General features: G+C 38.6%; 1 protein-coding gene across 1 annotated transcript in view; it reads left to right on the top strand.

Annotated features, from left to right (window-relative positions):
* The window catches only part of LOC122802543 (glutamate carboxypeptidase 2-like), a 1,225,297-nt gene that overhangs the window by 378,831 nt on the left and 820,837 nt on the right, over positions 1-25,629 (top strand). The window contains exon 5 of the mRNA XM_044072203.1: positions 13,663-13,788. Coding sequence (XP_043928138.1) covers positions 13,663-13,788 — 126 coding nt within the window. The remainder of the gene's footprint in view (positions 1-13,662; positions 13,789-25,629) is intronic.

Here is a 25,629-nt window from a genome sequence, read left to right as displayed (position 1 = left end):
TGTTTCTGGGGCACTACCGCTTCTGTGGGGTTTTCTTCATTCAGAAGCTGCTGGAAATACTCCTTCCATCTGTCTTTGATGTCCTGTGGGCTGGTAAGCAGGTTGTTGCTGGAATCCCTTATGAAGGGTGTCTGACTATCTTCTTTATCTTTCTGTCTTTGTCTTGCAACCTGGTATAGTTTCTTTGTGCCCCTTACTGAGTCACTTTCCAGAAGCTGATAGAGTGCCTCTGATGCCCTATTCTTTGCTATTGCAACTTCTTTCTTAGTTAGCCAACCAGTAGTCCTTCCTAGCTTGGTCAGGAGTTAATATATAAATAGCAAGATGCCTCCATGTTAGGGAGCCAGTTTATCTCTTGGGCTTATTTTGTACACAAGTGGTTTGCTTGGATTACTGAGTCTCTCACCGTTTTTCACACGGGCTGTTTATTAGGGAACAGTGACTACTGGACTGTTAGGGCCATTTCAGTGGTACAAGGATAGGGCATCAGAGAGTAAATTGCCAGTGACCCAAGTAAAACTATCATTTCAGGTGATGGAGGGTCAGCTGGAAATGGGGAAGCAGTGATAACAGTCTTGCCTGTCCATGCCTCCTGGCAGTGGTAGTACATTGTGAGAGAGGTACAATAAGTAAATCTATGGTGGAAACAGGAACATTCATGGGAGAGTTAAAGATCATAATCAACAACTAGGCTACGACAAGAACATGAACAAGGCCAGAGATGCAGGATGCTATACAGCCTCAGTATTCCTTGATCTCTCAAAGGTCATTGACACATTGTCTCACCCCTTACTATTAAACACACTGCCTAACTTAGGCTTCTCACATAACACAGTAAAATGGTTTCAGAGCTACCTCAAGGATCATAAGTAGTGAAATGGTCCAATGAGCTCTCACCCTTTCTCAATAACCCCACTGGAGTCCTTCAAGGCTCTATCCTAGGACCCCTACTCTTCAACATTTTCACAGACAACCTTCACACTGCCACTCACCCTGGGACCCTCAGTCAATATGTTGATGATTCCACCATAATCTGCACTGCTCTATCACTACCAGAACTACTTTCAAAACCTCAGCAGTTCTTTACTGCAGTTGAATCCTGGCTAAGAAATTGTCAACTATTTCTTAATCCAAGGAAGACAAAACTAGTACTCTTTCATCCCAAGAACACCTTCCTTGTCACTGATCATTTCAACATCCTTGCATCTGACAGTGCTGTCATAGAATTAGTGCAGGAAAACAAACTTCTAAGCATTGTCATTGACAATAAACTTTTACTTGACCCCATATACAGAAAAATATAAAGAAAACTCATCAAAACCTGGGACTGTTATACAGAAACAAACATTGCTTTACTGCAGCAACCAAAACTACCCTTGCAAAAACATTTCTACTTCCCTTCCTTCTTTATGGTGCCCCTGTCCTCACTAACTTACAAACTTCTACTATAAGCAAGATAGAACAGTAACTAAGCAGGCGAACACTCCCAAAAGAATTTATTCACAAAGTAAATGTGAGCAAAGTACACAACCAAGCTTTCGGTGAGCTCAATGTCCCACCTTCATCAGACAACTTACAAGTCAGACTTCAGAGTTTAAATACTGTTTCATTAATTAATTAATTGCAATCAATCTTGTTAACAATTATCAAATAAAACCAAGTTTCAGGTATATAATATTATCCGGAAACTTCATACTAAAAAAGTACTTCATTAACTTTTAACCAGTTTAAAACAAATATTAAAATTATGCTTAAAACATATGTTTTGCACAAAAGTTCAAATTGGGTATAACAGGTCAAATATATATAGTCAAACCCATTAAAATATCTATGACTCTGCATATTTATAACACTTTTATGCTCATACTCAGTGGGCAAAGTATATTCTGCATTAATAAATAATAAATAATATATACACAATGTTTTGCCTAATATTCAACACATTCATTAATATGCTACCCTGTGTTAAATTGTTGTTATAATACATGCCAAAATGATGCATCATAAAATAAACCAAAATATCCTTCCATTAAATCAAATTTAAAACACCATATCAAAGCCACAAATCCATTATATGTTGACAAAATAAATTACAGTATATACCATAAATGTAACACTAAATATAAAATGGAAAACACTTAAAAATATATACAAATGTATACACCCAGGCATATACGCATATATACACATGCATGCACATATATGTGTGTGTACACATACATACATACACATGTATGTATACACACATACATACATATATATACACACATACACACACAGGTGTGCATGTCCCACGTTTGTTATTTTCCACCCTTTATTATATATTATATTGTTATAAAGGGGAATGGCTTCATCTATTGTTAGATAGAAGTTTCAAAACAGGGGCCACTGAAACATATTTGTTCAACCCTGGGTTAACATATGCCCATGTTCTTAACTGCCAGTAAAGTTCATTCACTTCTAAGTGAGTCTGCCAAGGACCACTTAGATTGTCAGTAAGTGACTTCCATAGGACTGTAAATTTAAAACAGTGCCCAGCATTAGCCAAAACATGCCTGGCCAATGCATTGTTAACATCCTGTTTGCCTATGGCGTATACGTGCTCGTAAATCCGCTGCCTAAATTTCCTTTTAGTTTTTCCAATATAGAAGGCAGGACATTTCTGGCATAGGGCCACGTACACCACTCCAATAGACTCACAGCTAAATTTCCCCGTTATTTTATAATCTATGTCCCTAATATTAACCTTAGGCTCAGTAAAAATGAACTTGCATTGGTTACAAAAACCACATTTCTTTGTTCCTGTAACCCCCTGAACAAAGGGCTTTGATTTTAATTCAAGCAAACTTTTTAAGTTCTGACCCCTCCTAAACGTAATTCTTGGAAATTCCCCTAATCTTTTTGTCAAAAACGTGTCTTCAGTTATAAGGACCCAACATTTATTTATGACCTTTTTGATGTCAAAATGGTCAGCAGAATAGGTACAAAAAAATCTCAAAGTAGACTCGTGATGGAGCGGTACCAGAACTTTGTGTAAAAGAAATTAGAGAATCACAAGCATTGTCCAGATCTATATTCTCAATACATAAAATAGGTTTGTAAACACCAACTCTCCTTTTGGTAATAACCTCAGCTTTGATGTCATTAATTAACAAACCAGGATATCCTCTATTGATGAACATACTGCTAAGGTAATCGCATTCCTTCAAAAAATCATCAAATTCTGAAACCATCCTGGCCGCCCTAACCATCTGGCCTTTAACTATGGCCTTCTTCTGGTGACCAGGATGAGAACTCGTGAAATGCAAGAATGCGTTGGAGTAAGTGGGCTTACGATAAATAAAACTCTTGTATCTAGATCTTGACAAGTCTTTCTCAAGCTTTCCAGATTAAAGATTTAAATCTTCTGTCACCTGGTACACCAGATACCAGGATGACATGTTTTTCATATGGAAAGCTTCTCCTTTAATTATACCTGCCTTTCTGGAGTCACTGACAAACAAGACACCTTTTTTAGAATTCACATATAATCTACAGGAAACAACCATTAGTTTCCTTGATATTCTTATTGAGAAAGACTTGTCAAGATCTAGATACAAGAGTTTTATTTATCGTAAGCCCACTTACTCCAACGCATTCTTGCATTTCACGAGTTCTCATCCTGGTCACCAGAAGAAGGCCATAGTTAAAGGCCAGATGGTTAGGGCGGCCAGGATGGTTTCAGAATTTGATGATTTTTTGAAGGAATGCGATTACCTTAGCAGTATGTTCATCAATAGAGGATATCCTGGTTTGTTAATTAATGACATCAAAGCTGAGGTTATTACCAAAAGGAGAGTTGGTGTTTACAAACCTATTTTATGTATTGAGAATATAGATCTGGACAATGCTTGTGATTCTCTAATTTCTTTTACACAAAGTTCTGGTACCGCTCCATCACATGAGTCTACTTTGAGATTTTTTTGTACCTATTCTGCTGACCATTTTGACATCAAAAAGGTCATAAATAAATGTTGGGCCCTTATAACTGAAGACACGTTTTTGACAAAAAGATTAGGGGAATTTCCAAGAATTATGTTTAGGAGGGGTCAGAACTTAAAAAGTTTGCTTGAATTAAAATCAAAGCCCTTTGTTCAGGGGGTTACAGGAACAAAGAAATGTGGTTTTTGTAACCAATGCAAGTTCATTTTTACTGAGCCTAAGGTTAATATTAGGGACATAGATTATAAAATAACGGGGAAATTTAGCTGTGAGTCTATTGGAGTGGTGTAAGTGGCCCTATGCCAGAAATGTCCTGCCTTCTATATTGGAAAAACTAAAAGGAAATTTAGGCAGCGGATTTACGAGCACGTATACGCCATAGGCAAACAGGATGTTAACAATGCATTGGCCAGGCATGTTTTGGCTAATGCTGGGCACTGTTTTTAATTTACAGTCCTATGGAAGTCACTTACTGACAATCTAAGTGGTCCTTGGCAGACTCACTTAGAAGTGAATGAACTTTACTGGCAGTTAAGAACATGGGCATATGTTAACCCAGGGTTGAACGAATATGTTTCAGTGGCCCCTGTTTTGAAACTTCTATCTAACAATAGATGAAGCCATTCCCCTTTATAACAATATAATATATAATAAAGGGTGGAAAATAACAAACGTGTGGGACATGCGCACACCTGTGTGTGTGTATGTGTGTATATATGTATGTATGTGCGTGTGTGTGTATACATACATGTGTATGTATGTATGTGTACACACACATATATGTGCATGCATGTGTATATATGCGTATATGCATGGGTGTATACATTTGTATATATTTTTAAGTGTTTTCCATTTTATATTTAGTGTTACATTTATGGTATATACTGTAATTTATTTTGTCAACATATAATGGATTTGTGGCTTTGATATGGTGTTTTAAATTTGATTTAATGGAAGGATATTTTGGTTTATTTTATGATGCATCATTTTGGCATGTATTATAACAACAATTTAACACAGGGTAGCATATTAATGAATGTGTTGAATATTAGGCAAAACATTGTGTATATATTATTTATTATTTATTAATGCAGAATATACTTTGCCCACTGAGTATGAGCATAAAAGTGTTATAAATATGCAGAGTCATAGATATTTTAATGGGTTTGACTATATATATTTGACCTGTTATACCCAATTTGAACTTTTGTGCAAAACATATGTTTTAAGCATAATTTTAATATTTGTTTTAAACTGGTTAAAAGTTAATGAAGTACTTTTTTAGTATGAAGTTTCCGGATAATATTATATACCTGAAACTTGGTTTTATTTGGTAATTGTTAACAAGATTGATTGCAATTAATTAATTAATGAAACAGTATTTAAACTCTGAAGTCTGACTTGTAAGTTGTCTGATGAAGGTGGGACATTGAGCTCACCGAAAGCTTGGTTGTGTACTTTGCTCACATTTACTTTGTGAATAAATTCTTTTGGGAGTGTTCGCCTGCTTAGTTTTTGTTTTTCTCGAAGTTTGTGATTATTGGCACGTTTGGATACAAGATAGAACAGTGCTACAACCAATTTGCAAAGTTTGCTACAAACTCTAAATATCACACACACTACTGTAAACCACTCCTAGAATTAAACTGGCTTGAACTCCCCAACCAACTTGCCTTTATAAAGCTATCCACTTTGCGTGACCTTATTTTCAAGCCTACTGCCTGCCCTGCACTAGCCAAGCTAGTCACGCTTTACACACCAAATCGATCCCTATGATCAGAAGACAAAAATCTCTTAGCTATCTCAAAACCCACAAGAAAACCAGGTCACTCTCTGTATTCATACTCTATCTCTGTACTTTGGAATTCATTATCTCTACCTACCAGGTCTATGCCTGGCCTAACCCATTTCAAAGCCTCTTTAAAAAAACATCTCAAAAATACATGGCTCTGCTCCTGCATAAAGCCTGCCTAATGCTCAGCTCTTCCCCTTCTTCCACACTAGCCTCATCCTCCTCTTCTGTTACATTTCAAGCCGTCACAGTCTGTAAGATCCTAAGGCTCTTCTAACTCCTTCTCTGTTTCTACACCATATCCTTAAGCTACTGCTCAGGCTGTATTGCTTCTGTTCATCTTAACACTCTCACTATCTATCTGCATCACTAACTTTCTGGCTATTATTTTCCTAACTGAAACTAACATTCTATTGTTTCATGTACTATAGCAGTCAGTGTTGCACATTGCACTACCTATGTACTATTTTTGGACACTACATCATGTATAGTGAGAGTGACTATTATTGTCTATAATGTTTTAACTCTATAGAACTGTCTAGATGTGTAGTATACATTGTAACATCTTGTAACATAGTTTGTTCTTTCAACTTATTTTGTATAGTATTGCTCATGTCATTTGTATTGGATTAGATTTTACTGTATTTCTATTGTACTGTATGTGGAGCTTTTTTCCCTGGGCCATTGGCCGAAAACTAGTTCTGTAGACCCAGTCAGACTACCCCAGTAAACAAATGTCAAATAAATAAATAAAGGGGGGGAGGGGCAAGTTTCATGTTGGATTATATCATTTGCATGAACAAGTGGCATTCCCATTTTGTCCCCTTGACTCACTGATCCCTATGCACTATAACAAGAACAACAAAGGGTTCCTACAAGTTGCAAATAAAAATTGTCCCCAAATGTCTATGTCAGTGAAAGCCATGATGTCTACCATGGAGGGCAGTGACTAAAATTCCTCATGAGATGTGAGTAAAAAAAGAAAAAAAAAATCCAAAAAAATATGGACTTGGTCCAGTACTGACAGTGCTGTCAGTCTTTCCAGAATGAAAATAGTCTTAAACTGGAGAACATTCTTTTCTTCACTTGGCTAAGCTGTGTGGTTCAGCCTCTTCAAGTAAATCTGGAATAGCACTGATATGGAAAGACCTATTTAGGAACAATCAGACTTGCTTTCTCAAGAAAGGAACTGGCTATCTGTGACTTAGCTAACTGCATAGGTGAAGAGTGTAGAACTGATGCTATAACTACCATAGGCATGGCATGTATTAATGCTTCCAGATGTCAAACGTTACCATCTTAGTTTGTATAAATGTTATTGAAGAAAAACAACTTCAAGAATATACAAACAGTATGACAAGAAGTATCAGAGTACAATGAATATCATGATACGAGAAATTATACAAAATCTAATGATGCTCCTTGATATATTCACTATTGATATAAGTGCATGCACTGCATTTACGTCAAACAATAAACCATCTAATAGCCTGTACTGGGGGTGAACAGAGATAAAGCCTTGGCTATGGACTAGGAGAAGTGAACTTGCTGGTTTAGTCAAGGAGAATAAACAAGCAAGGGAGGTCAGTTATAAGGCAGTCCAAAAAAAATAAATAAATAATAAACCACAGTAGACCAACTAATTTAGTGTTGAACTGATATGGCTGCAAAATCAAAAGCCTAAGCAGTACAAATTATTTTCAATAAATTTGCACAGATCATTAGTGAGGGGTATTTCATAAGAGAATAACTTATTAAACTACTCTGGTAATAAAAATGAGAAAAGCGGAAAGCTTTATTCAGAGGGTGGCTGCGGTGGTGCATTGGTTAGCATTGTTGCCTCACAGCAAGAGGTTCTCTAGTTCAATTCTCAGCTGGGGTCTCTTCTGTGTGGAGTCTGCATGTCCTCCCTGCAGTCACAGCGGTTTCGTCCAGGTGCTCTGGTTTCCTCCCACATTCCAAAGACATGTGGTAAGTGGATTGGACACTCTAAATTGGCCCTAGGTGTGAGTGTGTGCATGTGTATATCTTCTGGGAAGGTTGGGTGCCAGGCTGGCAACTTGATATTATAAAACCTCCACTGCCAATCGTTCTGTGGACCAATGATCCACTGTGGTGACCCCTAACGGGAGCAGCCAAAAGAAGAAGGAAAGCCTTATGCTATTGCAATTACTGATGAATGTTTTCCACTCTCCTTTTCTAATGGGGAGCAGTATCCTTCTAACATTTGGATATATTCCTGGGTTTGTTCTTCATATGGTGCTCAAAGTTATGCTTTTATTCTGCAACAATAGTAAATTTCAACAGACTTATTAGAACTGATTTGATTTGTAGTTGTTTATTGCTCCAGGAAAACTGTTGTCCTTTAAGACCCCAAACACTGGATTCCTTGGAAAACTGTAATGACTTGTCAAATATTCCCTTATCCATTCTTTGTGATTGCTCTTACCTTAAATTAGGGTGGGTACAGGATGAAGACATATGGATAATATCAGACTACAGGTCACCACATCTCCAGCACCTTGAGTTCAGTTTCCAGATACAGCTTGTGGCAGTCAAATGCCAGCTTTATATCAGACGTATATGATGATCCCATAAAATACTCCACTTGCATTGACCTCTGATTCTGTCTCATACCCCCTTTTACTGTGTATCATTGAAATTCAAGTCGTATATATTATACCATTTATGTTGACATTCCTTAACTATTTAATATTCTGAGATTTTAGAAATCCTGTCATTGTTGCCAGGATACTCCCTTATCTTCTACACTAACCTGCATCCCATTTATAGGCATAAAATGAAATAATAATGTTGGTACATAAACTAGTATTATCTGGTATGACTGGTTCTCATTGAAATGTATTCAAGTGGGAGTATATCTAAATGAATACCATCACATCTATCTAATCCCATTTCATTATTTATGTACATATTCATCCCAAAGACTACCACTGAATCTTTACCCCCATAACAAATCACCCTTTTTGCACATACCTGTGTTACAGTCCTTGAGCCACACATCAAGGTTAGGATCTACTACTGCAGAGTGTAGATGATCTGTGCAATAGAATCCTATCTACTCCTTATGAGTTCTATTGAATTGGAGGATCATCGTGTTAGTTAGGACTTCTGGCTTAGGCAGACATTTTTCTTCTAAATAGTAATAAAATACTAACAAGGAACCTGCCACTTTTCATGTTTCTTTTTTTAATCTAATTTAGTTAAAAAATTTTACATAATCAAATTTTCTTCATCTTTTGCATAACCATGCTAGAACATATTTTATTGGTAATATTCAGCATCTTCGTTGAATTTGTAAAATGACTTGTATGACTGTTGAATAGACTAGCATTAATTATTAATTTAACTACTAGGGCATGGTCTTTTCTCTACAACTCCTGTTAAGCAAACCTTCCAAATGAGTATTTCTGATTAATAAATGGAAGTAAATAACAATTTTTGTTAACATTTAACACATTTATATACAATGTGAAAGCTGTATAATTAGTATATTTGTATCTGAGACATGGATCGAAAGGGTCCCTTATACTGAACAGCTCAGCCATCCAGTTAACATGCAAGTAAATTGAACTATTTCCTAAACTATTCTATTTACTAAACTATCCTGAACTATTCCAGATGGAACTAAGAGCTTGCAACTGGTCTCCCTTAAAAAAACCTCCCTTTAGATGAAGCCGTTAGTTACTTTAACTCCAACTTCCTTGCCATTCTCAACCGCCATGCTCCAACCAGATCAATTAGAATTAAAACCAAATCTGCTCCATGGCTTTCAAAAGAAACCAAACATAAAATAAATCTTAGAAACAAACTTTGGGCAAAATGGAGGAAGACTAAAAACCCTATAGACCAACTAACATTTAGACAGCTAAGAAATGAAACCAAGAGAGCTATAATATCTGATAAAAGAAACTACTACATATAATCCCAGCAAGCTAATCAAAACAACCCACAAAAAGTTTGGGCTAGCATTAACCAACTACTCCATCCAGGTCAATCCACTACTCCAAACCCTCAAAATACTGACCACAAAAATTCAATGAATACATCTAATGCTTTCAATACCTTTTTTACTAATGCTATACAAACACTAGCTAGTCAACTATCACCTGATAACTTCACTCTACCTTCCTATAAATCAACCTTACCCCCTACTTTTCATATTCAACCTGTCCCAACAACAAATATTCTAACCCTTCTACAGAAACTAAAACCATGCTCACCCTCAGCAGACCAACTACCTGCTGAATTCCTAGAACAACCAACCAAAGCTATTGCTTATCCCATTTTTATTCTGATCAATAGAACTATTACCAAAAGTCATATCCCCAGTTTATGGAAAATTTCCCATATTATCCCCCCCCCCCCATAAAGGTGGGCACTCCACTGAACTCTCCAACTACCGCCCCATTGCTCTTCTCTCTCCTTTGGCAAAGATCATGGAGAAATGCATTCACAGACAATTACTTGACCATCTAACCCAAAATAATTTTCTTTCCAACTGTCAACATGGATTCAGACCTTCACATAGCACTAGTACTGCCCTTCTTTCCTTCACAGATTGTATCAACAAAAAACGCAATCTTAACAAGCTTTCTTCAGCACTATTTATTGACCTGTCTAAAGCTTTTGACATGGTAAATCACCAAATTCTCATCAAAATACTGAAATCCCTGTCACTAGATACATCTTCTATAAAGTGGTTCCAGTCCTACCTTGATAAAAGACAACAGGCTGTACTATGGCACAAGTCTCTCTCCACTCACCTTCCCGTCAACCTTGGTGTCCCTCAAGGGTCCATCCTAGGACCTCTACTTTTTTTCCATATTTATTAATGACCTTCACCTTGCCATCACCAAGCCACATGCATACAATATGCGGATGACTCCACACTGATATGCTCAGCCACCTCCTCTTCTGAACTTCAATCTCTTACCCAACAAGTATTTAACACGGTTGAACAATGGTTCACACATAGATGCCTTCTCCTAAACCCCAAAAAGACTAAACTCCTCCTCTTCTCTCCCACCAATAAGTCCTTTCCTCTTTATTTCTCAGTTATCTCTACCAATAAAACTATTATATCCCCTGAACCAACCACCAAACTATTGGGTATTACCATTGACAACAATGTGAACTTTGATATCCATATTAACAATACTATAAAAACTGTCAACAAAAAACTTGGCTCTCTCTATAGGATAAAATCCTTCCTCTTACCTTCAGCTAAAGCCACTATAGCACACACTCATCTAATCTCTTGACTTCTTTATGCCTCATCCATTTTTACTAATCTATCTAAAAATAATCTTAGCAAATTGGAAATGTCTTACAATAAAATTGTCAGATTTGCTACAGGCAATCCATTTAGAACCCACCATTGCATTAATTTAAAGCACAGTTAGGATGGCTTGAACTACAAAACCTGATTAAATTCCATCAACTATCGATAGCCCACAACACTCTTTACAAACCTTCCAAAACTCCTATTCTATCCATACTCATCACTCCCTATAAAAACCTGAAATCCTTAAGGTCTTCTCAGAGACTTCCAGTACATACCACTAAACCAAACAACAAGGCTGGTGACTCCCTCTTTTCTAATATTGTAGGAAAAGCCTGGAATATCCTCCCCAGTGAACTCTCCTCACTTCCCTCAGTATCATCCTTCAAAAACAAATTGAAAGTGTTCCTCCGAACACAGTGGTTATGCCCCTGTAATAAGCCTGACTAGTTATGTATCTCTTAATACTTTGCTCTTCCTGCCCCTTCTACTCATTAACTGTATTTCCTTCCTTATTAACCATAATACTATCTCCCTCTAGAACATCTTGATTGTACTAGCATGCTATGTTATGCCTGCATTCTGCACTGCTGAATTTACTGTGATAACCTGTAATATGCATTGTAAATATGATCCTTATTTGTTATCTTGTTAATTTCATTGTTCTATCTTGGAGCTTATCTCCCCAGGCCTCTACTGAAAATGGACATGTATCCAGTTAGACTAGCCCGGTCAACAAATGTAAAATAAATAAATAATAAATAATAAGTAAATAAATATGTTTGATTATTTTTCACTATAGTTACTGTGATATCTGATTCTAACTTCATGCTCCAAATGATGTTTACTAATAGGACTTTCTTTTCGTTTTTTTCATTGATGCCATGTTGTAGGTTCAGCCATGACATTTTGATCTCCAGTCCAGCTTAACACAAATGAGGGAAACTATTACCCGGATACAAAAACATCAATACAGTAGTGCTCAAAATGATAACATTTCCGCATAAATGCACATTTCAGAAACATTATTTTCTGCTCTTTAAACATCAAAACAACTTATATTGAGCACACAGGCATGAAAAAATTAACTCTGGAGCAAAGCTAAAATATTATAGACAAACTCAGCTTCAGAAACTGAAGGTGTGATATGTGATTCTGACTTTATGCTGCAAATGATGTTTACTAATAGGACTTTCATGTCATTTTTTTGCTTGATGCCATGTTATAGGTTCAGCCATGGCATCTTGATCTTCACTGCCTTGCTGTTGTTGGTTAATATGTTATATTAGTGCAGAATCTACAAACAAAGACCTTCATTTCTTTCTTTCTTTCTTTTGATCTCTTTTCATCCCTCAAGTTTATTACTTCCATATCTGTAATATAGTAGAAAGCAGTAAGCATTTATGAATGGACCCTGGTGGGGATGGAAAACTGAGAAAAGAACTGTGTTGTTGAACAAGCAGTCATACAACACAATAATGTTTCATACTAAATACAGTATACAGTAAACTCTCAGTTAAATAGAACTCAAGCAACCGGCACTTTCAAGCAACCAGCAAAAAAAAAAAAAAAATTTAAGAAATACAGTACGATTTTCATGTGTTGCACTTTCTGCCCCCCCCCCCCCCCAACACTACGCAGAAACATACCTTATGTTTTTGGAGTTTTAGAGTTTTAAAAAGGAAGATAGGAATAAATTATCTCTCCTCAACATGAGAACAAGTCAAACCAAACAAATGGTATAGGGTACAGTATTAGTCAGGCTTATATGCAATAGTAACTCTTATGCAACCAGAAACTACAGTTATCCAGCATCTACCAAGCCCCATGGGTCTACTGAGAGTTCATTATATTTCTTCAGTGAGCATTTGTTTTACTTATATAACTATATGGAGCTTAGAAAGATGGAAACTTAAACTGCAAAAAAGCATCATGCTGCTAGACTTTATGCACTGTAACTGATGTGGCATCTCTCACATTGTATTGAAGATCTTGTTTTGCTCCAGCTGACTTGATTTTTAGAATGTTTGTAGATAAAGAATTCTGAGTGCTATCTTCTGTATGGAGGCTACATATTCTTACTGTGCTTTTACGTGAGTTTTCACCTGGAGCTCCAGTTTCCTCCCAAAAATGCGCCACAGGAAAAATGGGAATGCTAAAAATCAGCCATAGATGTATGCCATGGGTGAATATGTGTGCATCTTGGGATGACTTAGCATCCTGTTCAATATTATTTTCACTGCTTTACTCCAACTGTGTGCAGGAATAAGCTGTAGTTCTTCTATGACCCAGAAATGGATTAGTATGCAGTCAGAGAATTAATGAATTAATTCATTGTGAAGCATAAACTATAATATTACAGTACAGTACAAGTATTTTTGATTTAATAAGATAATTAAATAACACATTTCATTTTTCTTGACATTTTTATTTGATCTTGGGCTGCAAAAGTATATTCTGTTGTGATCATATATTTATATATGTTTTGACAGTGGCCATGCCTCATATGTTTCATTCTGATTTTGAGACTTTTTTTCAGAACTGCTTTGAGTTATCTCTTATGTTGTCTTTTATTTTTCTCCAGGGTGAACTGGTGTATGTGAATTATGCTCGCACTGAAGACTTTCAGCAGCTAGAACGTGAGATGGGTATAAACTGCAGTGGGAAGATTGCTATTGCCAGATATGGAAAAATCTTTAGAGGAAACAAGGTACTGCATTGGAATCTTTAAGTATATTTAAAATTTCATTCTATGTGAAAACAATTTTTTAGCACATAATAACTCCCGCATTTGCAGTTAAAGAGCTTGTATCCATTGGGCATCTCATCCAATCAATAACTGCCTTTTATGATCATTTATATTTAAGTTTCTTAAGTAACTTATGTATTCAATAATGTCTCACAAGAGGGTATTATTGGAGAAATAACATCTGTTCAGGGGTGTGTGAGGCCTGATGCTGTAAGCAGTTCAAACACAGCAATTACTACCACCATATAACAGAATTCCAATGCTTCCAAATGCAGCTATTAAACATTTCATAGAAAATATTGTGTGTATTATACTGACATAGTTGCAGCGATACTATTTCTAGAACAGACATTAAATGTTACATTTTCACTGCCTTGAATGATGTGCTAACACTGATTTTATGATATATACTTGCACATATCACACAGAAGTACACAAACATGCACACACATATATCTATTTCTCTCTATCTACTTATATATTGTTTATATATAGATAGACAGATAGATAAATATACTTAATCATGGCAGATACTATAGAACTCTCAACTTTTTTTCCTGAACCTCCAAAACTCACCCTGCCAGGTGGTTCCAACTCTGCCAATGCAGGTCGTCTTACCTGTGACTTGCTGTCCAAAGCTCGGGGGATGACAGGAGCCACCCAGCTTCTGTCATATATCTTTCTATTTTTTTTACTCTGACCTTGCTGTTGCCTGTTCCAACTTTTGCTGGTATGACTTCTGTAGGAGGTAGAGGAGGAGTTTGGTTTCCTTAATAAACCAGCTTGTGGATTGACTATGAGCGTTAATGGATGCCATCTTTCTAAAGTGCAAATACAAGAATGAAATATAGGACTTTGATGCATTGGATTCTAGGGTGTGAACTATAACCTCTAGGTTGTGGCATCACTCTGCCCATCCTATACACCTACACAGGGTTGCTACCCACTAATATTATAGTTGCTTTATGTTTGGTGTACTACCAGGACATGTGTAGCTCTATCCAGTTCCATTTTTCCAGTTCCATTTCCTTTGAGAAAATAAATGCAAACCATACCTGTTTGTAATATCAGGGCAGAGGATCTATGAATCCATCCAAAAAGAATGCAGACAGGGCTCATCAGACTTCAAAAACACATTGTAGAACTCATCAATTAAGTTCTAGGTCACACAGCACAGTTAAGTCTATATTAAGAGGTTTCTCTGAATCCAGTAGGTCCCATCATTGGAGCAACTGAGCATCAACCTCATATGCTTGCACTTGATCTTAATCTATAGGCCATTGCCACATGCTCTGTGGGGCATATTGTGCATGGCACATTGCAAATATAAGCCAAATTTTGAAAATTACTAGCAGGGAAAAGTACTCAACCACCTGTCAATTTTAATACATAGTTATTAATTCAGTTCTTAGTGGTATCTGAAAAAGTATGGCTACAATAGCACGGGAGGGAACATTGCAAGCTATTTCATCAAATTACCTGTCACCACACTGTAATTTGACACTACATGGGAAACCAGAAGTATGGCATTAGAGAGTGCCCATAATATCTGCTTTTATATGGTAAAACCCTAGGTTATAGTTTTAAGGTTTCACCGTGTAAAAATAGGTGTTATAGCATCAAAGATTGTCCATAACACCTGTTTTTATATGAGGAAATCCTAAAAGTATACCTAGCATCTGTACCACATATCCACTGTACAAAGCAGACTAATAGTAAAGTTTTGAAGCTCAACATTTCTTTTGCTAAAAAAATATGTGCTCTGCATTACAAGGTGACCATACACCACACACCATAGCTCACATGTAGTATCAAGTATTATTTGTATGACTGTTTTTTTTCACTATAACAAAGTGAATGGCATGACCCATAGCTGTGGACCAATTGCTACCATTTTGTCTGCACAGCCATATACCATGCACTAGCCTGCCACAGGGATTGCCATGCTACTGCCATCTACTGGCCACTATAACATTGTCGCTGGTTGCAGGAACAAGAGTTAGCTGCACTGCCACTATGGATGACTGGCTTTGACAGTTGTGCACCAGACTGACACATAATTGTGTTGTGCAGAATGTAGCAAGTAGTAAACATCCTGCATGCACTAGAAAGTTCATATTGTAAGACACCCCCAGCCCCATCCAGTCAGTGGAAATGGGCTTTGAGCAGGTCAAGCACTCACTCAATGACTTTCTATGTCTGGTAGAGGATGATGTTGATGAGCTCCACATTAGATCCCTCTGGGTTATGAACTGGTGTCATTAGTCACAGTTTAAGTGGGTAGTCTATGTCTTCTGTAAAGCATAAAAATGAGGGGAAACATAACAAAAAAGGGAGGGTGATTAGTGAATACTACCTGTTATGCTTCACATGTACTGATATAGCTATGGCTAGGAACAATAAAATCATTTGCATTTGCCAGCTATGAGGAAATCTACTCTGCAGGAATAAGTGGTACAGTGAGTTTGAATACCAGTTATGGGAATCATGGGTACTGCCAGGATTCTGGGACATCATAGGTTCATAGGTTCATAGGCTGATACTAGGCTATCTGCCCTAGGGCATTTACAAGCCTAGCCAGAGTGTGTTTGGCTTTCGCCACCCTTCTTAGATTAGTTGACTGTGCCTCTATATAGTAGGTCACAGAAGATAACCCATTTAAGGTTAGTTTACCATGCCTGTGTCTAGCAGTGACACAGAAGAGATCCCAGGGGTAAATTTGCGATCTCTCATCCAAACGTCAAGATTCTTCTTGAAGAGGGTCAATGAAGGGCTCTGCCTGACATGGATTGGGATTTTGTTCCAGAGTGAGGGGAGCCTCTGGGATATGAATCTGTCCCTCCAGCATGTTCTATTTATTTCTGTGCTGAGGTTTAAGTCACTGGAGCGTGTAGTTCTGATGGATTTGGATTTCTTGAGATGGAGCATGTCCATTAATTCTGGGTTGGACATGGCTTTATACGTCAGGCACAGATTGCCTCTGAGTAGGCGGTAAGCAACTGAGTAGAGCTGGAGTTTCTTTAGCCTAACTGCATAGGGCATCTGTTTGAGTCCCTTGATCCTCTTGGTGAGGTACTTTTGGGGCCTTTCTAGTTGTAGCAGGTGTCGGGTAAGGTACATCCCAAATGGGGCATTGTATTCAATTATGGGCCTGATGAGTGATAAGTAGAGGGGCACAATGACCTCTCTTGATCTAGATGTGAACCCCTTTGTGATAAGGTGGGCCATATAGAATGTCTTTCTAACCACTTTGGCAATGTGATTGTCAAAGGAGAGATTGCAATCTACTTGGGTCCCCAAATCCCTAATTACTTCTTCTGTACTTAATGGATTACCACCTATGTAGTAATTTGTGGGCACTTTGTTTTTCCCAAAGGGGATGACTATGCACTTTTTGGCATTTAGCTTTAGGCCATGGCTCTGACACCAGTTATCCGTCTCTGTGAGACCTTTTTGGAGGATGCTTGTGTCAGCAGGCAAGTCGATTATGGCCCCCAGTTTGCAGTCATCTGCAAACTTTGTCAGCCATAGTCCTCCTGTGTTAGCCTGTACCTCAGAGAAATATATACCAAACAAGAGAGGTCCCAGGACTGAACCTTGTGGGACGCCACTTATAACTGGTTTAGAGTCTGACATGGCACCTGCAATTCTGACCATGTGGGTTCTATCCCTAAGCCAGTTTGCAACCCATCTTGTGACATAGGGGTTGATATTTAAGCTGGTGAGCTTATTTATGGTGCCCGAGTGGGGTATTGTGTCGAATGCTTTTGCAAGGTCAAGGTAGGCTGTGTGGACTACCTTCCCTTCGTCTATGGCCTTGGTGACTGTTTCAAAGAAATTGACCAGGTTCAAGAGGCAAGATCTGCCCTTAACAAAGCCGAATTGGGTAGGATCCAGTGTTTGGAGGTTCCCAATGTCTTTGTTTATGAGTTCCATGATGATACGCTCCATAGCTTTGCAGACCAGGCTAGTTAGGCTTATAGGGTGATAGTTTCCGGGGTCCGTTGTGGCACCACCTTTATGGAGTGGGACCACTGTTGCTGTACGCCATTCTTTGGGTACATATCCTGTTGTAAGGCTGAGACTGAACAGTGATTTTAAGTGAGGGTTCAGTTCTTCTTGGAGCTCATGTAAAACGCAGCCCAGGACACCATCCGGTCCCATTGATGCTGTGTTTTTTGCTTTGGAGAGGGCAGCTCTCACCTGTGCATCTGTGATATCAGGGAGGCTACACTCTGTTGGGATAGTCATTTGCCCATTTGGCGGGGGGGGGGGAGAAGTTTGCACTGAACCTGTCTGCCAGGATGTTGGCAATGTCTGTGGGTTCAGTGTATCTTATGTCATTTTGCACTATCTCAGAGCATATCTGTGAGTTGTCACTTAGATTCTTGACATAGTTAAAGAAGGCTTTGTGGTTATCTTTTGAATCCTTGGCTATTTTTGGCACTATGGGGGTGGCACGAGCCTTGGCCAGTATTCGAAAACCCAGGAGTGACAGGTGCAAGCCATCCCTAGTGAAGCAACGTGGCTTGTCAAGCATGTCATCCCAGGCTGACAGACACTGGATCCCCTTTGAGTGACACCAATACTTTAGCCAATTGTTGAAATTGATCATTTTGTCTTTATACTGTGGTATCATTCTTGGTGAGGGTATGATACTACTCAAGGTCAGGGTCATACCGGCCTGGGCTACATGATCAGAGAGCTCCTCTATGTCTCTTTTCATGTAATCCAGGGAGGTATGTCTCAGGTCATTCACACCAACCTGAACAATGACAGAGTCATATTTGTACTTGTTCTGAAGTGACCTGAGTGCTTGTGTTATGTGGCAGAGTCTGGTCATGCATATAATACAAACTCTAGTGAGTTTGTATAGCCTACAGATGGAGAATTAAGATTTTGAGGCTTTCCTATACCTATGAACAACAAGGTATATATAGTCCTCACTATACTTTCCATTCAGGCCTTCTAGAAACAAACAAATTGGGGACATGTTAGGAATCTAACTGGCTTCTGCCTATGTCAGCAGTTCCTTGACATACTCTTGGCACATGTGGATGAGTACAAATATTTTCCATTGTCACCTCAAGGCCTTTTTTAGGCAAGGTTCAAAATTCAAACCCAACTCCGTAAACAGCACAAGTAAAAAAATGAGGGTTATGCTACTCAACGCCAGGAGTTTAAATCTCAAAATACATGCGCTCGAAGCACTCCTAAGTATGCAGAACGCCGACATCTGTGTAGTAACTGAAACCTGGTTCAAGGCTCCAGAGAGCACTCCAGCACTACTGGGCTACAACTCATACCACACTTTTCAGCCACATAACACGGACCGAAACACAAAAGGAGGGGGTGTATCCATATTCATCAAGGATACCCACACCTCCAGGTTAGTGGCACAGCATGATACCTCTGAGATCATCCATGTGCAACTAACATCGGGCAAATCTGCAATGCAAATTGTGGCGTGCTACAGATCACCCTCCATGACCCAGGACCACCACTCCGCCTTTCTGGAGACACTGGAAAACATGAAGATCCTACCAAACACCCTGATCTTGGGAGATTTCAATTACCCTATCATAAACTGGGAAAACTACTTGAGTACAAACTCCCAGGCTCAGCGCTTCCTGGAATTTATCAACTCAAATACCCTGGATCAGCTGGTACACTCCCCTACCAGAAGCCACAACGTATTGGGCCTGGTCATCACCAACATGGGCGACAGGTGCTCCGTACCAGAGGTCAACCCATCACTGGTTAGATCAGACCATAAACTAATCACCCTGGATGTCCGCACCCCACCACCACCCCCAACCAAGGAAACCACAGTGAAAAACATTTCTAAAGCAAACTTCACCTTACTTAAGGCAGAGGTGGTAAGTTTCACAGCCCCCACGCTAAAGGATAACACTGCCCAAGATGCAGAATCCTTTACAATTGCACTCTATGAGCACCTACAAGGATGCACGGATCATGCCATCCCTAGCAAAACCAAGACTCACTCCCCTAAGAGAAGGAAACCAGTCTGGTGGACCCCTGCCATAAACAGGTTATACAACAAAAGGAGGAAACTAGTTCAGAAAAAAAGCAAATCCCAAGAAGGAAAGACATCCCTGATCAGTATCATTAAGAAAGTAAGGTCCCTCATAAAATCATCCAAGGCTAACTTCGAAAGAAAAATAGCCAAGGATTCAAAAGATAACCACAAAGCCTTCTTTAACTATGTCAAGAATCTAAGTGACAACTCACAGATATGCTCTGAGATAGTGCAAAATAGCACAAAATATACTGAGCCTACTGATATTGCCAACGTACTGGCAGAAAGATTCAGTGCAAACTTCACCTCCCTCTCACCTTCGAAAGGGTCCACAACAATACTGGAAAAGTGTAGTATCCCAGAAATCACAGAAGCACAGGTGAAAACAGCCCTTTCAAAAGCCAAAAACACAGCATCAGTGGGGCCAGATGGTGTCCCAGACTGTGTCTTGCACAAACTACAGAACGAACTAACCCCCCACCTAAACACGCTGTTCATCCTCAGCCTCTCCACAGGCTACGTGCCCATAGAATGGTGCACAGCAACAGTTATTCCGCTCCACAAAGGAGGGGCCACAACTGACCCTGGTAACTATTGCCCCATAAGCCTGACTAGCCTGGTCTGCAAGGTTATGGAGCGCATCATCATGGAACTCATTAACAAAAACATTGGGAACCTCCAAACACTTGACCCGACCCAGTTCGGCTTTGTTAAGGGCAGATCATGCCTACTAAACCTGGTTCAGTTCTTCGAGATAGTCACCAAGGCCATAAACGAGGGAAAGGTGGTTCACACAGCTTACCTTGATCTCGCCAAGGTGTTCGACACCATTCCTCACTCGGGTATTATAGAAAAACTCACCAGCCTGAACATAAACCCCTGTGTCACAAGATGGGTTGCCAACTGACTTACAGACAGAACTCACACTGTAAGAATAGCGGGCTCCAGGTCTGACTCTTAAACCAGTCACAAGTGGTGTCCCGCAAGGCTCAATTCTGGGACCCCTACTGTTCAGCATATATTTCTCAGAAGTACAGGCAAACACAGGAGGACTATGGCTAACCAAGTTCACCGATGACTGCAAACTGGGAGACATAATTGACTCTCCGGCTGACAGTGACATCCTTCAAAAAGGCCTTACTGAGACAGACACCTGGTGTCAAAGTCATGGCCTCAAGCTAAATGCCAAAAAATGCATAGTAATCCCATTTGGGAAAAACAAAACACCCACGAATTACCACATAGGAGGCAGCCCCCTTAATACAGAAGAGGTAATAAGAGATCTGGGGACCCAGGTAGATAGTAATCTCTCCTTTGACAATCATATTGCCAAAGTAGTTAGGAAATCCTTCTATGTGGCCCGTCTAATTACTAAGGGGTTCGCATCTAGAAATAAAGAGGTTATAGTGCCTCTCTACTCATCACTCATCAGACCCATCATAGAGTATAATGCCCCATTTGGGATGTACCTCACAAGATACTTCCAACAGCTTGAAAGACCACAAAAGCACCTCACCAAGAGGATTACTGGCCTCAAACATATGTCCTATGCAGCCCAAAAAACACCGGCTGTACTCAGTGGCATATCGCTTACTCAGAGGTGATCTCTGCCTGACTTACAAAGCCATGTCCAACTCAGAATTGATGGACATGCTCCATGTAAAGAAATCCAAGTCACTGCAAGCCACACGCTCTAGTGAGCTAAACCTCACCACAACAATAAATAGAACATGCTGGAGGGATAGATTGCTGTCACAGAGACTCCCCATGCTTTGGAATAAAATTCCTAACTACATTAGGCAGAGCCCCTCACTAACACTCTTCAAGAGAAGCCTTGACGAGTGGATGGGTAACAGAAAATACACCCCTGGGATCACTTCATTGGCTCTACTTGACAGAGGCTCAGTTAATTAATCAATGGGGCGGCGAAAACCGACACATTCTGGCTAGGCTTATAAATGCCCTCGGGCAGATAGCCTAGTACCTACCTATGAACCTATGAACCTATTTATCCAGGATTTCATAATCAACAAACTTTAGATTGGTCTGCCTCTGTCTATAGCTGCTTCTGCTTGGCTGGTGATTGCCCATCACTTGGTGCTCCTGGTTTTGGTGAGGCCAGTACCAGCACTTGTGAATAGGAAATAGCTAAGTTGACAGCAAATCCTAGCATCATTATGGATTATAAAGGAGAAAGAAAATGTTTGACTTCACATCTTATAAGCTTTATGAATGTGGAGAAAAAGCACCTTACTAAGTGATCATGCATTACACAAAGGTGGGAAGAGTTTGTAATTTACATCAAATAATTACAATTTTTTCCATATGGTTCAGCTGTATCTCATTATACATTCATGTGCATACTACTTTCACAGGCTGGCTATGGGAGCTACACCCAAGTGCATCTGGTGTCTCTACATCACATCTTACCTCTGCTTAGGTGCAACAAACACAACTTCCCACTATGCCTGTGTGCATCACTTATAAACAGCACTCATCCGTCTTTTCATGGTTACAGTATGGACAAACCATACTCCATATACCAGGAGGTAGTGGCACATGGCTCCCATAACCAGTCTGTTTAACTGCAAACCAGATAGATCTCAGCAGTAGGTAACATGATAATAAAGGCATTTTCCTGACCAGCTTTTGACACCATGGGTAGCTCACAAACCTCTATAAGCCACATCCCGCAGCAGTTCCTGAAATGTATGACATAACACATTTGCATACCAGTCAAGTAGATGAAAAGGCCACATATAATGAAAGGGTCCCTCTCAATAAAGGGACATCAAAGTATCAGGAGTGCAGCTAAGTTTAAATATGTTGCCAAAATGTCACTGAGCACTGATGACAGCCAATATTGTGATACCACTTCAGCAACATCCAGGTGGTTTACACCTCTCAACAGTACACATGGAATGTATGTACCAAGCATCACTGAAAACACCTGGGCTTACTCCAAAACCATCTATAGAGCCAAAATATGGTACAGAGCTATGCCACATCTTACATTACAGATAGACGTCATATTTCTGTTTTACTTGGAAAACATTGGCACTATCACTTGAAGCCCACATTACTGATTGCAGTGTGCATCCCAAGGAGAGAGAAGAAAGACACAAAGTTGCTTCAGTGGACAAAGTCCTATTATCTGCTGAAGATACTAGTTTTTCACCAAATATAATTAAGTAGTTTACCAGTAATAGAGCAGAAGTTGTACGATGAATGGATCAATGATGGTCTCCCAATTTTCAGTTATTGCTAGAACCCTAAAAGTAGGTGTACAGGATCAACTTCTGTCCATTATATTTGTAAATAAGATGCCTGCAAACACTCAGCGTACAAAATGAATCAATAGACCAATGATGCTATAGCAGATATTTGTAATGAATCTCAAAATGATCTTACAATTCCAAAATCAAACTTAAATGTTTTCACCTAAACGTTAATCTAAGTCTGTAGGCAGTCAGGCTACATCAACTTCTTGTCTTTCCATCAGTATCAATTACTGTAAAACATTTATGTCCTCATTTGACCCCATCACCCATTGCAGAAATAACTCAAATACAGAATGCAACCATAAAAACAGTTATCACATTAGACAAATTACACAGTGCAAAATAACTCTCTGTATAAAAATCAGAGTTGCTACTGCCAAATCTGACTCATTCCTTAATTTGTGTATGCTGCCGGTCTCTGGGCCATCTTCAACCCTTTCTGCTACAAAAGCTGAAACAATCTTCATCTGTTTAGTTTGCTGTAGGTCATAAGCCTAACTACTGCCTTTTGCTTCAGTAACTTGGCTGGTTCAAATTTACTTATTTGCTTACCTTTGTAAAACAATGCCTGGTACCACAACTCTCAAATGTCCTCGATTTTGCAGAATGCCCTTGATTTTTGCAGAATGTCTGTGATTTTGCCTTTTATTTTTGCCCTTTCCCTTGTAAAAGTTTTTATTTTGCTGTAGGTCACATAGGGATTACAGTCAGTCAATAATGCCATACATTAAACTTACATATTTCTTATTATTTAGAAAATGCATGTTAATGCAAAAATTGTAAATTAGAGTGGTATATAAAAACTGCCGTAGATTTTGGGCCTGTGTCTCCTGTTATTTTTTGTTTGCCCAGAATTGTTGAAAAGGAAGTTGGTGGCATATCTGGCACATAAACTGCCTTGCAAAACCAATTGCTTTTCCTTAACTTCTTCTATTACCTGCAAAGTTCCTTCACGAAGACTTAGACATTCTACTCTTTATCTAATCAATATCCAATCAGTATCCATCCAGGATCCCCTGTACAGGAAACCAATAAGAATGCCAGTGTTTAAATAATAGAAATCTATTGAGCACTTTCATCTCCAAATAATTAGAGTCTTCATCAGAGTGAAACATGGAGTGGAATCAAGCCTTTAAATACACACCACACCACAGTCACGTGACAAAAAAACACTTGAGCAATAAAATTAAATATGCTATACTATTACTTTAAAATGTATAAAATAAATCTAAAATGTAAAAAAAGACATAAAAACTTAGCACTATCTTCATTAAGTATATGTAAATAATAAATAAACATGTACTGAAATAAATTATTAAAAGAGAACCTAAGTGAAAAAAATTATAGCCCAGATGCCTTCATTTTCAATACACTTCAAATACATATACTGTCATGTACGCCTGGTGGCATTACAGCATCAATTCATATTTGCTAAATCATTTGGAGATTTAAGCACTCCATAAGTTTGTATTCCTTAAAAAAATGGTAGTCTTTGTAGTTTCTTGCACCATGGTATCTGAAAGGTTAACAGATATATTTTCACAATGTTTGGTAGTTTCTTACCTTTTACTCTTGGTGTAGGTAAGGGTTACTACAATGGCAGCAGCTCCAGAGTTATATTCCAAGTAATCTAATTGTAATCCATTAACCCAGCTTCTATTGGCAACCTCACTACCTTGATAGAACAGTTTGCCAAGTCTATTCCTCAGCTTAAAATAACTGTTACACCCCATATTTCATCTAGTCCAGAAGCAATTAATAGTTCCAACAGAGGTCCAGCTCTACAAGTAGAAATGCCTTGATCTTCTGATCTGAGGCTGAAGGAAGGACTAATTGAGCATTCCCTGGCCATGATTTACTGTTGGTGAATAATTGTCTGCAGGACATGTTATGCTTGAATGTATCCACAGCAGAGGAAATGTTAACTTTAATGGGTCAGTTTGATTTATTTAAGAAAAAGTTCTTAAAATCAAATCTTTATAATTTGATAATGTTTTCAAGAAAGTATAAAACATAAAAAGTTTGTTTGACTGCAGGATATCAATTACACAAGGAATTGTTATTTTTTATGATTAGCAAGACTGTGAATTATTAGCCATTCTAATGAACGACAACGGCAGTTAAATGTACTTATTGAATACTGACATTGCAAAAATAATGACTAAATCACCAATGCCTGCTTTTTCACATTTATAAGAAGGAATATAACAACATTTTCACAAAACTTAACTTGCAGTGCAAGAACGTTTGGTTATAAAAGAAAAAAAAAATACTTCAGGACAAATAGTAACATGAGGCTCAAAAGGCATCCCCCTTCCCTAAGCCTCAAGTGAAATTTCCTAGGCAGGCATTAGAACAAATTGCGGATACTACCGATGAGTTTAACATGACTGATAATAAACCAGATTACCCAGATAGTGAAGACCATTTAGCATTTCCACCCCTCTTCCTCTTGGCCAGGTTGGCCAATTCATGTTACTG

The sequence above is a fragment of the Protopterus annectens genome, chromosome 5.part0 (genome assembly GCF_019279795.1).
Source record: "Protopterus annectens isolate FY-2018-M chromosome 5.part0, PAN1.0, whole genome shotgun sequence".
In the NCBI taxonomy this organism is placed as follows: Eukaryota; Metazoa; Chordata; order Ceratodontiformes; family Protopteridae; genus Protopterus; species Protopterus annectens.
This window is presented reverse-complemented; position numbering and strand designations above follow the sequence as displayed.